The following is a 13,209-nucleotide window of genomic DNA, read 5'->3' on the forward strand; positions in this document are numbered from 1 at the left end:
AAAGCCAGTGTGCACACACACACACACAAACACACACACACACACACAGACACACACCATCTATTCTCAATCAAATAAATAAACAGATAAACAAATTAATGAGTGTGGAAGGCATGACTTTGGGATTGTTTGCGTTGTATGCATAACTGATGAAACCTGTGCATCCACTGATGTATTATTCACGCATGTAAACTAACCCGTTTAGTATGAGCGGAAAAGCTGTTTGTCACTGAACTTCAGATGTGACCTTCACTGGAGCCAGGAAAAAAAAAAGATGCTTGTCATTTCTCGAGCTTTCACTCGGATCAAAGATGCGTCACATTCCAGGAATTGCAAAATTTTCAAGAATACAGAAAGATGTAATCTACAAAAACAGCAGCTTCACCATATTGTCTCGTGCTGCATTCACATGAACATGAACTCATTCCTGGTGGAAGGTTAATGGTCAGGCAGTGTGAATCAAAAAGGGAGACTGAAGATGTCTGATTAAGGTGCCCACGTAAACTTCAGCTCCGGTGCATCAGAATGTTTTTATGCACTGATGTCTAAAACGAGGGGGGAAAAGTGTGTGTGCCTCCTTTTTCCTACAGTTTGTGGTGGCGTGCGAGGTGTCGCTAGACAGCAGCATGCTGCTGACTCACTCTTCCCCGTACAAATAAATGTTAAAAAGGGATTATTATCAATCATGTTTTTCCCTGGTAATCACCGTTTATGGATTTTGGTGTTGGTGAATGTCAGATTTTAGTTTCCCAAAACGCTGAGGTGCTCACATAGCTGCGATGGCTGCAATAGACAAATGCAAAGAGCTGGAAGAATGTCAGAATAAACAAAGGTTGCCTTCTTTTAAAATTTATTTACAACAATTATAGGACTCACATAATAATAGACTAATCTAATACCATCAAATGAATCAGTGATTCCCAGTGTAGAAACAGAGAAACTGTCCATACAGCAGTAGAAATAAATATGTTTTATGTGCACAAAGCTGGCTTTAGATTCAGGCTAATCACATTTCCAGTGTTGGTGTGCAGCTCCTCTTCTGCCCAGTGACACTAATTGTTCCAGTTTTCCTTCAGTAGAAATGCTGTTATTTGAAACAAAAGGTAACAAAAGAATCCACTAAATAAATGGCACCGTGACTCAAAAATGAAAGTGCTGAAAGGAAGAATGCCGCATCAGAAAGAAGACTTTAGCACAGCTTTGTGAAACAGTTGGTGCTGGAGGCTTGGTAGCATAGCGGCTAGTTGAATTTCACGCGCAGCTGCCATTCACTGCAACTAGTGTGGCTAGCTGGCAACAGGCAGCTTGTTAGCTTGCCTGCTAGCAGCTAAACTGACAGTCAGCATGGTGACTCGCACACCAGACAAACGGACTGTAGCATCCATTCTTGCTTCACAACTGATCACAACTGATCATGCAAACCCGCCTCACACTCCGGCAGAGCTGATTCATGCAAAACTGGACGGTGCAGCACCGCTAATAAGATAACTCGCTCCATTTTGTGCAGTCTGGCTCCGTTCCCTCAAAGATCAGCACTGTTGCTGTGGTCTGCTGCTGGTCAGCGGTGTGTGAATTCATGTGTCCAAGTTAAACTCAAAAGGAAAGCTCAAGGTAAATTTACTTTGCCTCCGCAGGTGAGTCCGCTGTTTGCAGTGAAATGAATTGATTAAGTGTGAGCCTTGAAGATGGGCCTCGCACTCACACAGCAGATAGTGTGTTTTTAATCACCTCAAACAGCCGAATGCACGGACGTTAGCTGTGTCATTAGCTGCACAGCGACGTGCACGCTGCACATGTGCAGGAGAGTCTCTGTGTGAGTTTACAAACTGCTCAGACTCTGAGTGCCTCTTTTTTCCTCCGTTTCTGTACATTTATGGAGTCGATTCATAACGCCCGGGGACAAGCTCTATTTTTTCTTTCTTTTTTTACTCAATTGAAAATTTGCTTGGCGCTCTGTCCACACACCTGCACACTGGTGGCCTGGAACAAAGCACTGAAGTGTTCTGAAAAGAAGATTTCAAATCCCCTCACACACACACACATGCTGTAACCTTTAACAAAATGATATTTACATGTGTGTATTTACAGAGAACATCAACAGCAAAACTCTCCACACTTCATGGGGAGGTCAAACGAGGCCTTAGGCCCCGGCCTGCAGCGGAGCGTCCTGGGCTCGGACGTGGACGCTGGGCAGGGTGAACCAGGCTAAAGGAAGCTCCCGCCCGGCGCTGTCGTCCTGGAACTTGATATTAAGGTAGAAATCTCCAGTGTAGAGGAAGAGCAGGGCGCCCACGCAGACGCAGCTTTCTTTGGGTTTAACCTGGTGAAGGGAAAGACAGACAGCGGTAAGAATCATTAGCAGCCTCCATAATGAACCTGGCACACTGTCAGCCACAGCGAAGCCAGCAGGAGAGGAAGTTTGAAGCCGACTGCGGCTTTGATGAAAAGACACAAACAAGAGCAGCGTTTCCTCCTTCAGCTGAGAACAATTCCCAGACTTAAGTTGTTTTGCACATTCAGGAATACGGGGAATTCTTTCATGCTCCCTTCTGATTTTTCGACTATCAACTTTTGCTGGCATGAAGTGAGTCGTTTTTCACCGCCTTCAGCTTGTTCAACACTCAGCAGTGAGGACGTGTTCCAGACAAAGCCTCCCTTCTGATAACGCTCTTTTCAATTCAGAGGTTTCAGCCATGACCTTTGAAGGACCACACCTGTGGTTTTGTGATCGCAGCCTATTTTGTTCAGCATGCTCTGGGTCGGTTTTCCTTGCCTGCTAGTAAACCACTGGTTTCTCTTCATTTCAAGTCACAGTGACTTGAAAGATGCTTGGATTTATGTAATCCAACAAAAGTCACGTCTGCCTCTTCTGTTCCTCCACATGCATTAACGTGCATGTTATAGTATAATCTGCAGCAATGAAACATGATGTTAATGTAATGATGATGTAGCTGAAGCTAATTCTACATTTCAGCATATTGAATGTAAACCAGTGGCTGCGTGGACAGAGGGAATGAATTTAGACATTTAAAACAAGTCTTTTATCACAGCCTAGATGTTGAGAACCATTGCACACGCTACATGTTGGACAACCTGTGTTTGAAACCTTTAGCTGACTGAATCCTGCACCAACCTGAAGCGTAGCGATCACATAGTGTCACACAGCCATGCAACTGTTTGATGGGAAACGGCATCGATATAGTACTGCGGCCCGTACTGACCGTGTCAATGTAGAAGGTGTTGGAGCCGATGAAGGTGACCGCGTCCTCCAAGTCGTAGTTCTGGACCCCGTTCTGGTAGTCCTGATAGGGCACCACAGTCAGAGCCAGGGGGCCCACTGGGTTCTTGCTCAGGTTGGTCAGTCGGACCTCCAGGCTCACGGCGTCACCCACTTTACAGTCGGCGATGACGTCGCAGTCACACGGCTTCCCATTCACCAACACATCTGCAAACAGATTTAAAGGAAACAGAAAGGAAGGGATTAGCAGGACTGGAGGGGGGGGGGGGGGTTCTTTTGTCTAATATTCTGTACAAAAAGGGAACTGTGAGGGGATTGTTCGAGAATTAAGACCTTTCAAACCAATGTTTAAATCTCGTGCTCGGCCGTTCACAGGACTCCCATCCGATCTGCGCTTCATTTGTATTCATCAAAACCCGACCCAGCCATTAATGGCCTATCATATTGTTTCTGGTGGAGGATCAATAGGCTTTGTTTGTCCTAAAGTACGTTTTATTGACATCAGTGGAGAGCGCCGGAGCTGTGGCTATTAAACTGAATTCCCTCCTGTTAATCTCATGCATGACTTATTTCTGTCATGAATGGACGAATGAGATTGTTGGAACAATTCCCAAAGTGGCCCACGCACACACACGCACACACACGCACACACACGCACACACACAACCTTAAGTACATTTCTCTCTCCTTACGCAGCTATACCTCCCTCTCTCTTGTCACAACCAACCGAGAGACACTGAGTGAGTTCAATTCAATTCCGCTAATGTGGGGCCAGTCACTCCTGAAGTGGCCCCTATTTGGCTAAGGTGCAGAGGGAGATACAATGATTTGTTTTGAACAACGAGCTCAGTGAACTGAGCTCCCGCACACTCCCGGCGGGCTGAGGAGAAGACCGACTCCAAACATGGGGGATTCAGGGGCGCTCCAAGAGATCACCCGAGTAATGAGTCCTACGAGAGTAACGGCGGCGCGCACACGCACAGGCCGGTTGTCATATGCTCTCCAGTGTCACGCCCGAGGCTGTGATAAACAGTGTGAGTCAGGGCGGCCGTGTGACAGCCTGATGAAAGAGGCGAGCTCTGCTCGGTGGCGCTGGTGTGCCGATCTGTTGCGGCGAGGGGCGGGGGCGGGGGCGGGAAGACGGACGATCCGGCGGGAGGGAGGGAGGGAGCGAGGGTGGGTGGCTGAGGCCGTGCTGTTACAGTCAGGGGGAGAGGCCTGGGGAGGCTGCAGCTACAGGAGGGTGACATTCAGCTCCACGTCACTTCACTCAACACAGACAACCTGCAGCACTCACTGAGGGCCTCAGAGGAGGGGCTGTGATTGTTGTTACGGAAAACCAAAAATAGATAAAAGACCTTTTATTAGACTGTTGTAAATGTTACATCCTGTTCATTATTTATTACACTGCTGAGTTATGGGGAAAACACTGATTCTGGTATTATCAGTTTTATATTTGGATCAGGAGTAAGAATCACCAGAGCATCTGATATGATCTTTTGAGTGATTGAAAAATGTCAATAGCATTGATTATCATTGCTTTGAAAATAAGATCAGGTCTTACTTAATTAAGGTCTTAAATAAAGACAAGCATAAAAGAATTTTAAGTGACACCAGGCCTTATACAGCGCACGAGCCAGAAGATAACGATGCTGTGATGCTGCGGTGTGCTGCCGTACGTCAATGTTTAAGTCATATTTGACTGAAAAACAGAGAAAAATAAAGGAATGGCACACAATGAAAAATGTTTTTCATTAAAGAAGATCGACCTCTGCAGTCATTTTTTTCATTTCATAGCAAACACAAAGATGAGAGTGAATATCAGCTCCTTTCAGGAGGTGAAGAACAAGCTCCTAGAATATGTTGGTTTCCTGCTGCTGTTTCCTCATTTCATTTCTTTTTAATTCAAGATGGTGTTTCCTCAGTTCTTAGTTCATCGTGATGCAACAGGAGTGTTGATTGTGTGAGTTTGTGGGTGTGCGTGGGCGGGGTGGGGTGGGGGGGTTCTTTTTTATTTTCTTTATCTTTGATTGTAAAGCACTTTGTGCTACATTTCTTTTTGTATGAAAAGTGCTATACGCATAAAGTTATTATTATTATTATTAGCTACGCTGCTGTATGGGCTCCTGCGGGAGCTCCAGAATAACTTTTTCCACTGGTAGCAAAGGCGCGACCTGCTGGAAATCTAAGAAGCACCAGCACACACTTTATGAGCGCCACTTCAATCGACACACAGCACTATACATTCACATTTTTCCTCCTTAGCCCTGTTTCTGATGAATGCTTTCGCAATAAAGAGACAATTTCCAGAAATAACAATGTGCTCTTTCATTTGGAAGGAAAAAGTGGCAAAGTGGAAGTCATCTTCCTCCTAAAACCAGATATTCTAAAAACATCAACTGATAAAAAGTTTGCACTTAGCCTTAAAACTATGGTGTTTTCCTCTTTCTGACTGGGATACAGGCTGAACGTGTGGTACACAAGGATTTGTGGTGGGAAAAGAGGATTTGTTTTGTTTTTTATATATTTATTATCGTATGTATCAGCCAATTACTAGAGTCCTTGTGATGCTGACTCTCACGCACAAAAACATTCAGGTGTTAAGTGTCCCACTGAATTCAAGTACAACAGCTGCTATTACCGCTGTGTGCAGTGACACTTGTGGGCAACTTGTACAACAGGATGTGTAATTTGGTTATAGCTCTGGATTGCAAAATACATGTGGCACCTAGAGCCTGCTCTAAGATATAACGCGTTTAGAATAATGCCACAATTATTAAATTAGTAGTTTAGTGTGCTGTTACCCTTGGCCTAGGGGCACCTGAACGCAACATGAATTTGCCATCGTTCACCGGTCTCACACAGTCACACCAAGCGCGCTTTCACAATACAATTAACAATTTTAACAATAGTTACTTTTTTTTGGGACACAGAGGTGAATAAAACAAATAATGTGTAAATTAATTTAGGAGTGAGTCCTACGCCAAAGACAAAAAAAACAAACAAAACCATGCTATACTTTTAGGGAGTTTACCACTTTCCTAGCAAAATAAAAAGATCGAAATGAAACACAAATTCTAACCTCCCTTTCTAACAAAAACAGGAGAAAAACTGGTTGAACAAAAAGTCGTGGCTCACTCCATTTGCCCAATACACTGTATAAGGAAAACATCGGTTCGATTGGTGTGTGTGCGTTGACTCAGCGAAGAATGGCTCCGCCCATCTGACCCACTCTGTACTCCTCGGAGAGACAGACATCATGTGGACGAGGCAGAGGGAGTGTGACAGTATGGACAGAAGTGATACAAAAACTCTCCAGCGTGGGTTGAATGCGCATCAGCAGGTTCATGTTATGTACGTGTTGCGTATGAAATGGCTACGCTGCATTTTTATAAACCATGGGGCATCTCTCTCACTCCCTCTTCCTCTCCTTGGGGTGGATCAGGTTCAGTAACAACTGTGCATGTGTTGAGGACGTGGATCGGATGATTGATCGCAGAATGTTTTATTCCTTTTGTTGTTGTTTTTTATTGCTGTGGCGGCCTGCCATGGCAAAAACATTACAAGCACAAACACTGCTCCTGACTGGGGGGGCATATTTGCAAGTCGCACTGTCTGCAAAAGCCGAGAGAGGTCCAATTATCATGTAAGCCAGACCTCGTCCATACGTGGTTTGGCTGGTGTGATTGCATTCCTGTTGCAATGCATTCTGCACGCGTTTACACCTGCAACAACAACTGTCCCTCCTCATCCAGAGAACAGATTTTTGTTTTACTGGAAGACCTCTGGTGATGGTGCATTTAGAAACCCATAGAGAAACCCATTTAGAAATACATAGTCCTTAGCTCTGAGCATATAGTGACACCTTAGCAAGTTATATTTAGTTTGTTCAAAGTCTTGTTGCTAGGAGATGCGCAAATTATAGGTAGCCTATATTGGCTCGAAAACTGTAAATAAATTCTTTCACATAAAAAGCGAACAAAAGAGAACGGTTAGTCTGCAATGAGCTGATGAACTCCCACACACACAGGCCTCAGTCACACACACCCACAGCCTGAACATTTGCTACAGAGTTTCTCCACTCTGCAATCCTGGATTGTGCATCAGCACCGAGGCGATCAACTGATTTGGATAAGCGAGATGTTTGCAGGAGAACTAACGGTGGCCCACTCCAATGAGGTAAAACTGCCAATGTATTCAAAAAGACCTGTAATTGTATATAACAATACTTGTTATTCTGTGAAAAAAAGTTTCATTACAATGATGTAAATGAGCACTGATGAGGAGAGATGGCACGGGCTTTAGACAACTCATCCATTATGTAAGCTTCAAAACAAGTACAGCAGCTAAGAATGGAGAGATGGAGGCTGCTGACCGGTTGTGGTTCTTTCAGAACTCTCAGCAAACATCTTTGAATCCTCTCAGACAGGACTCGAAAGGTCATGACAAAACGCTGCTTTTTAAAGCATCTGCCATGTGTTTACTGCTGTGCCGAGCCGAGTGCTCTCGGCCTGCCGCTCTCTAGTTTACCTCCACGGTGCTTCTGTTAAGTAGGTCTGTCGAGGAATGTCGTGTCCCCAGAGGCCGAATGAGTCCAGGTCACATCCCTCAGGCTCTGACGGCCGTCCCTATGACTAAACTGCCTTTTAAAACAATTATAGTTTAGCTCACTTTTATTAAAATATGAGATTAAAACTCAATAACATTCAGATCTGATCATGGCATTCAATAGTGGTGTTTAATGCAGCACGACAGGCTGACGAGGTTTTGACAGAATGACAACCTTTAATGATGCAGCTGACAGCTGTGCACTGTAGCTGCTCAAGCTAAAGTTAGCGTCACAGACAGACACTAGTTCCAGACTCAAAAGGCTGAAAACAACGATGCAGTATGTTGCACGCTCAACAACTGCCAAGCTACCTGCTAGCCATCTGATGTAAGCTGGTCAGCAGCGACTCTGCTGCTGTCGGTTGTTGTTCAAACTGCCATTTGGTTTCAGCTTGTTAAGACACTGTTATTTATGCAAATCAAAATCAGTGCATTTGAAGGAAGTTTCTTTTTTCCAGTACTGGACATAATTAACATCCTGACTGCACACAAAGACAAGCAGAGAGTCAGGCCTCTCTTCCCCGCCTGATGATGATATTAGCTGACAGAGGAGGAAAAGGAGGGAGAGCTGGAGAGGAGAACAGAAAATGCAGCGGTAAGTGAGCCGAGAGAGGCAGTTTGGCCTCTTAGAAGAATTGTACTAATAAAACAGGCCACAAAACACAGAATCGGTAACTGTCCTCAGGAGGGAGGATGAGGATATGAGGGGAGAAATATCACTGCGACAAAACACTGCTCCAACAAGTGCTGCTCCAGCAACAGGTACATCACAGGGGGAGCGCAGCGCTGCTTGTTAAGAACTGGCTCGGGACTCCAGTCAGCTCATTTTTAATGCATTGATTACTAGCGAGGTGACAGCTTCATTAATACATCGCAAGGAATGAGAGGGATTGATCTGTTTATCAGTTTCCTGCCTGTGCTAATGTGCACATACAGCGTTTACGACGTGTTACGTAACATGTGTACCTGCGTTTGGCTTTCACGTTAGCAGACACGCAGCTCTGCCCATGTGCTGCTGCCGGGGTCTGCAGAGGCAAAGCGCTGCGGCAGGCGTCGCCACAGCAACCAGGAGAGAGAGAGAGAGAGAGAGGACACCTCCCCTCCTGTATGAGTGCCACAGATCAAACTACGACTCAGAGTTTAAACAAGCCTCCCCGCCTCTTGTCATATTGCCTTAACCCACGAAGATAAAGATGACAGCCGACACTCCGAGGTTTGCCAGTGTTCACAGCATTATGCCGCGCTTCACACCGGGTGTCGATTCAGCTCATTAGGATTCACTCACAATATTGTGCCGCACGAGGGGAAAGCGGACAGATCCCAGCCAAACAAATACAGACGTCATGTTCATCACGCCTCGTGTAAAACGGCATTTGAGGGGTGTACGTAGGAGCATGCTCGTTAAATAAAGGGGATGTTACTCTGCTGCTGCAAAAGTGATTACATCAGCAATATGGTATCATGTAGTGCAGTAGTCATACAGTTTGTGTGGGTTTGTTTGTGTGTGTAGAGAAGAAACAGCAGTAGTTTACAGAAGAGAAGAGAAATCAAGGTTTTTAGCAAGTTCTTAGAAAAAAAAGTTTTTATAAAAATGTGTGTGTGTGTGTGTGTGTGTCCAATGGTTAATCACATTTGCTTGATACATAAAGAAATGAAGATATTAGGCCCACACAGACAGAACTTTTCTCCAAAGATCCTAAATCAGATATGTCCAAGAAATGAAATAAAGAAATTGGAAAGTAAATGAATAAATAAAAATCAGCTGAAATAAAAAAGAAGGATAATCCCCTTGAATGTAGAGAGGAGAAAAATAAGAAACGGAGCATAAAAGAAGGAAAAAAACTCTGAGACTGAGAAACACCTACATATTAAAAATAAATTCTGATAATGCAAAAAAGAAAAAATGGAAGAGAAACTAATGAATCAATGCTACTGTATAAAAACAAAACACACATTTCACCAGTTAATTTAACTTAATAACTGCGCACCAACAGTGGGGCTTCAATATTAGACCAATAAGATCAGTGCAGTCTTGCAGTTGCTAAGTTCAAAGTCTGATGATCAATCTGCAGTATAGATCTTTTTTGTTTCTGGTCAGGCATTAAAAATTGCAGAACAGTACAAAACCAGATAACAGACAAACAAGAAAGGAAAAAAAAGAAAGAAGAAGGCAAAGTACTGACAAATTTGAGAATTTAATTCTTTAGTTATTTACCAGGAGTCCAGAGATATCACCTTCATCATCAGTTTCAATCCTTTTTGAACTGGTTGGAGCAGTAAACATGGAGGCTGTCTGTCTGCTCTGTCTGTGCACATTATGGACTGTCAGCAGATGTATGTCATATGATCTGGGATAATAATTACAGGAACTAAAATAAAATCTGAAGACATATGATGGCTATTTTGCTGAGACTTATTTTATTAATAAAATATATCACTGATCAGAGGTGCACTTAACGCATGCAGGTACGCATCAGAAAGGCGTGACATCAGTTGCTTCAAAAAGTGCCTTCGAGTACCATGCATGGGTGGGATTGTTTACATTGTGTCTGTGTCCACACCTCCGACTTCCTTGGATTGATTGAATTGGGTTCTGAGTGGACTGCGGCGGCCACAACGGATGGACTTGTGAAGAATGACCGATGGACAAAGTCGGCCATGTGCACAGACGGGGCTGCTGTAAATGTCGGTATGTACAACGGCATTTTACCAAATCCACTGCCCACACCCTCTACAACTATGCAAAGTCAGCTGATCACAAGGCTCCTTACTGAGAGACATTTAATTGCTCTGTTGTCAAGCTACGGCAGTTTTATTTACAAGAAGGTGGAGCAGAAATAATGCGAGGCTGAGGAAGCTGAGTAAACAGAATGGAATATCTGCCTTGAAGTTTCTCAATATCAGATGGTCTGCAATGAGGCAGGAAACACTGCCGAACACAGGACACACTGTTTCTAATGCTGATGCTGACAGGGACAAGAAAAATATACTCCAGGGGTTAATTGAAGAGTTTGAAATAAGATTTGACTTTCTCATGTCATGTGATCATCTAGTCTCAGGAAATGCAAGACCGCCACTGTTTAGGCAGCACAATGATGTGCAGCATTCTTCAGAGTCCACCTTGCAGCTTGAGAGAGACTCCACAGTAAGAGAATAAAGGCACTTAAAGCAAGCGGGAAAATGCTTGGCAGCGTCCTCTGAGTATGACTTACAAGTAAATACAAGCAAACCAGACTGTTACTGCAACATGAACAAGGTGGTTAAATTGTCTCTCACGCTGCCTTCGAGCAGTGCAGCAGGTACAGATCTCGTCTGTCACAGACTCGGCTCGCAGCCCTGGTGCACATTCGGCTGTCAAAGATGATGACAGAGACATGTGACCCAAAGCCAGCTGTTGACCTCTGGATGGAGGCGGCTAATCTGAGGCTCAACCTGGGACTGGGACATACATCTTCATCACCTATCATGGAGGAAGCTGCAGCTGAGGACAGCGAGGGAGACTCTGAGGAGGGCAGCGAGGAAGGTTGGGTTTATTAAGACGACAGTATCTATGGGGCGAGTACCAAACACCATCTCCTGGTACTCACCTGAGTACCCGACTACAGGAAGTTACGTGAACTCCTGTCAATGTGCTATGATGAATACAGTCCAACAGTTGATGAATTCATATACAACAAATCAAAAACAGGCTCAAAAGTGGCTTCTCCTAGCTTCAAAGCAGACTCAGGACTTCAATAAAAATAAAACTGTTTCCACTGACACAGTAAAAGACATGATTCAAGCAGAACTCCAGCGTAACTGTGTTCGAGTGGCAGCGTTGTTTCCTCCAGGATGAACATTAACAAAGAGTTGTGCTCTGGCCCAGATGACCAGGTCGTCAGGGTTTAACAGCTCATCCCGGTCAGCGGCCAACAGCCAGGCAGGGTCATTGATGAATGCTCAGATGGAGCTGGAGGATGTGCTTTAAAAGGTTAAGGTGTGCTGCAGTAAGTCTAAAAATAACCCACCAGCCTTCGATATCCCCCTAAGCCATCTGCCCCTTTTATAATTATCCCCATAACAACCACTCACTTGATTTCTGTTGTCTTTTCCTTCAGCGAGCGTTTAAAGATTCCATCTGCTGTGACGAAAAGAAGCCAGGAACATGTTTGGATATTCTGCCACTCACTTAAGGTGGACATGAAACATTTTCACATTCATCTGTTTGGGCCAGCAGCTCCTTACATCTCAAACTGTAGTCTCCTACTAATTTTGGACAGCTCTGTGGCAACATATGCAGTCTGACAGATAGTAAATCGGCGAAGGCGATGTAAACCAAGCATAAATTTGCAGATTAAACTTCTCCCACTGCAGCATGTTTCTAAAAGGTCTGAGTAATTGCGGTCCATCTGTGCGTCCCTTTGAAATCCAACGCTGACTGTGTTTAATTATTTCACTGTTAGCAGGACACATTTAAGAAGTGTCACCCCAAACAAGCAGACTTGCTCGGGTATTTTAATTTCAATCAGCCGCGAGCAGCAGCCTGTGGCAGGAAGATTGGGGGCTACATGGCAGCAACAGTTTGTAAGCTCAGAAGAGTAATACTGGCTTGCCTCCACACTGAACACCTAACTGAGCTGAGCTCTTACCAGCCTGTACGCACTCATCGCTGCTCTGTGAGCATCATGACCACTGGAGCAACATCATTACTCATCCACAACATTCAACATCGCTTTCACTCCCCACCGGTGGCTACCTGACTTATGTTTACTCAAATAATAGCACTCCTTTTTTTTTTTATTTCACCTTTCGGTCGATCTCTCCATTTTCCTCCTCGAGAGCAGGAGTGCACTCTGCTGGCTCAATGGCGGAGCCCAAGGTTATCATTATTCAGCATCCTCGTCCCTCACTTACAGCCACACTCAACGAGGCCTTTCAAAGCAGGCAGAATGCGGCGAGGATGCGAGGATTAAGATGCTTACACACACTTATTGAGACATTCAACAATGCTACTTATTGTTACATGTCGGAGTATGACAAGTGGGAATAGGAGTGCTCTCTGTGGCGCTGAAAGGGAAGCACAACAGATCTGAAGAGACTCTTACATAAGTGAGAATAGGAAAATAATGAATGAATACAAATACAGGCTGACACAATGACCGGTGGATGAGGGTGGCTCTCACCGCCCAAATCTCTCTGATTTTTAACGTTAAAACTGATTCTAACGATCGCCGTCAAAGAGGTCTATAAATATTAAGAGGAGTTTTCCGAGATGAGTTGTAAGCTGCCAGCAGCAACAGATTTCTTCTCTATGAGTGTACTTGTAGATGCCTTGTTTGCTTAGTTTATTGGTCCCAAGGGGAAGACTTCCCCCAGGTTTGGTA

General features: G+C 44.5%; 1 protein-coding gene across 4 annotated transcripts in view; it reads right to left on the minus strand.

The window, feature by feature from the left end:
* Positions 1-841: 841 nt before the first annotated feature.
* trappc9 (trafficking protein particle complex subunit 9) overlaps positions 842-13,209 on the minus strand; it is a 192,751-nt gene continuing 180,383 nt past the window's right edge. For all 4 annotated transcript variants that reach the window (XM_041955416.1, XM_041955413.1, XM_041955415.1 and 1 more), the window contains 2 exons: positions 3,222-3,445; positions 842-2,320 (listed from right to left, as the gene is read on the minus strand). In XM_041955416.1, coding sequence (XP_041811350.1) covers positions 2,141-2,320; positions 3,222-3,445 — 404 coding nt within the window. In that variant the 3' untranslated portion in view covers positions 842-2,140. The remainder of the gene's footprint in view (positions 2,321-3,221; positions 3,446-13,209) is intronic.

Source organism: Chelmon rostratus, chromosome 16 (assembly GCF_017976325.1).
Source record: "Chelmon rostratus isolate fCheRos1 chromosome 16, fCheRos1.pri, whole genome shotgun sequence".
Classification (NCBI taxonomy): Eukaryota; Metazoa; Chordata; class Actinopteri; order Chaetodontiformes; family Chaetodontidae; genus Chelmon; species Chelmon rostratus.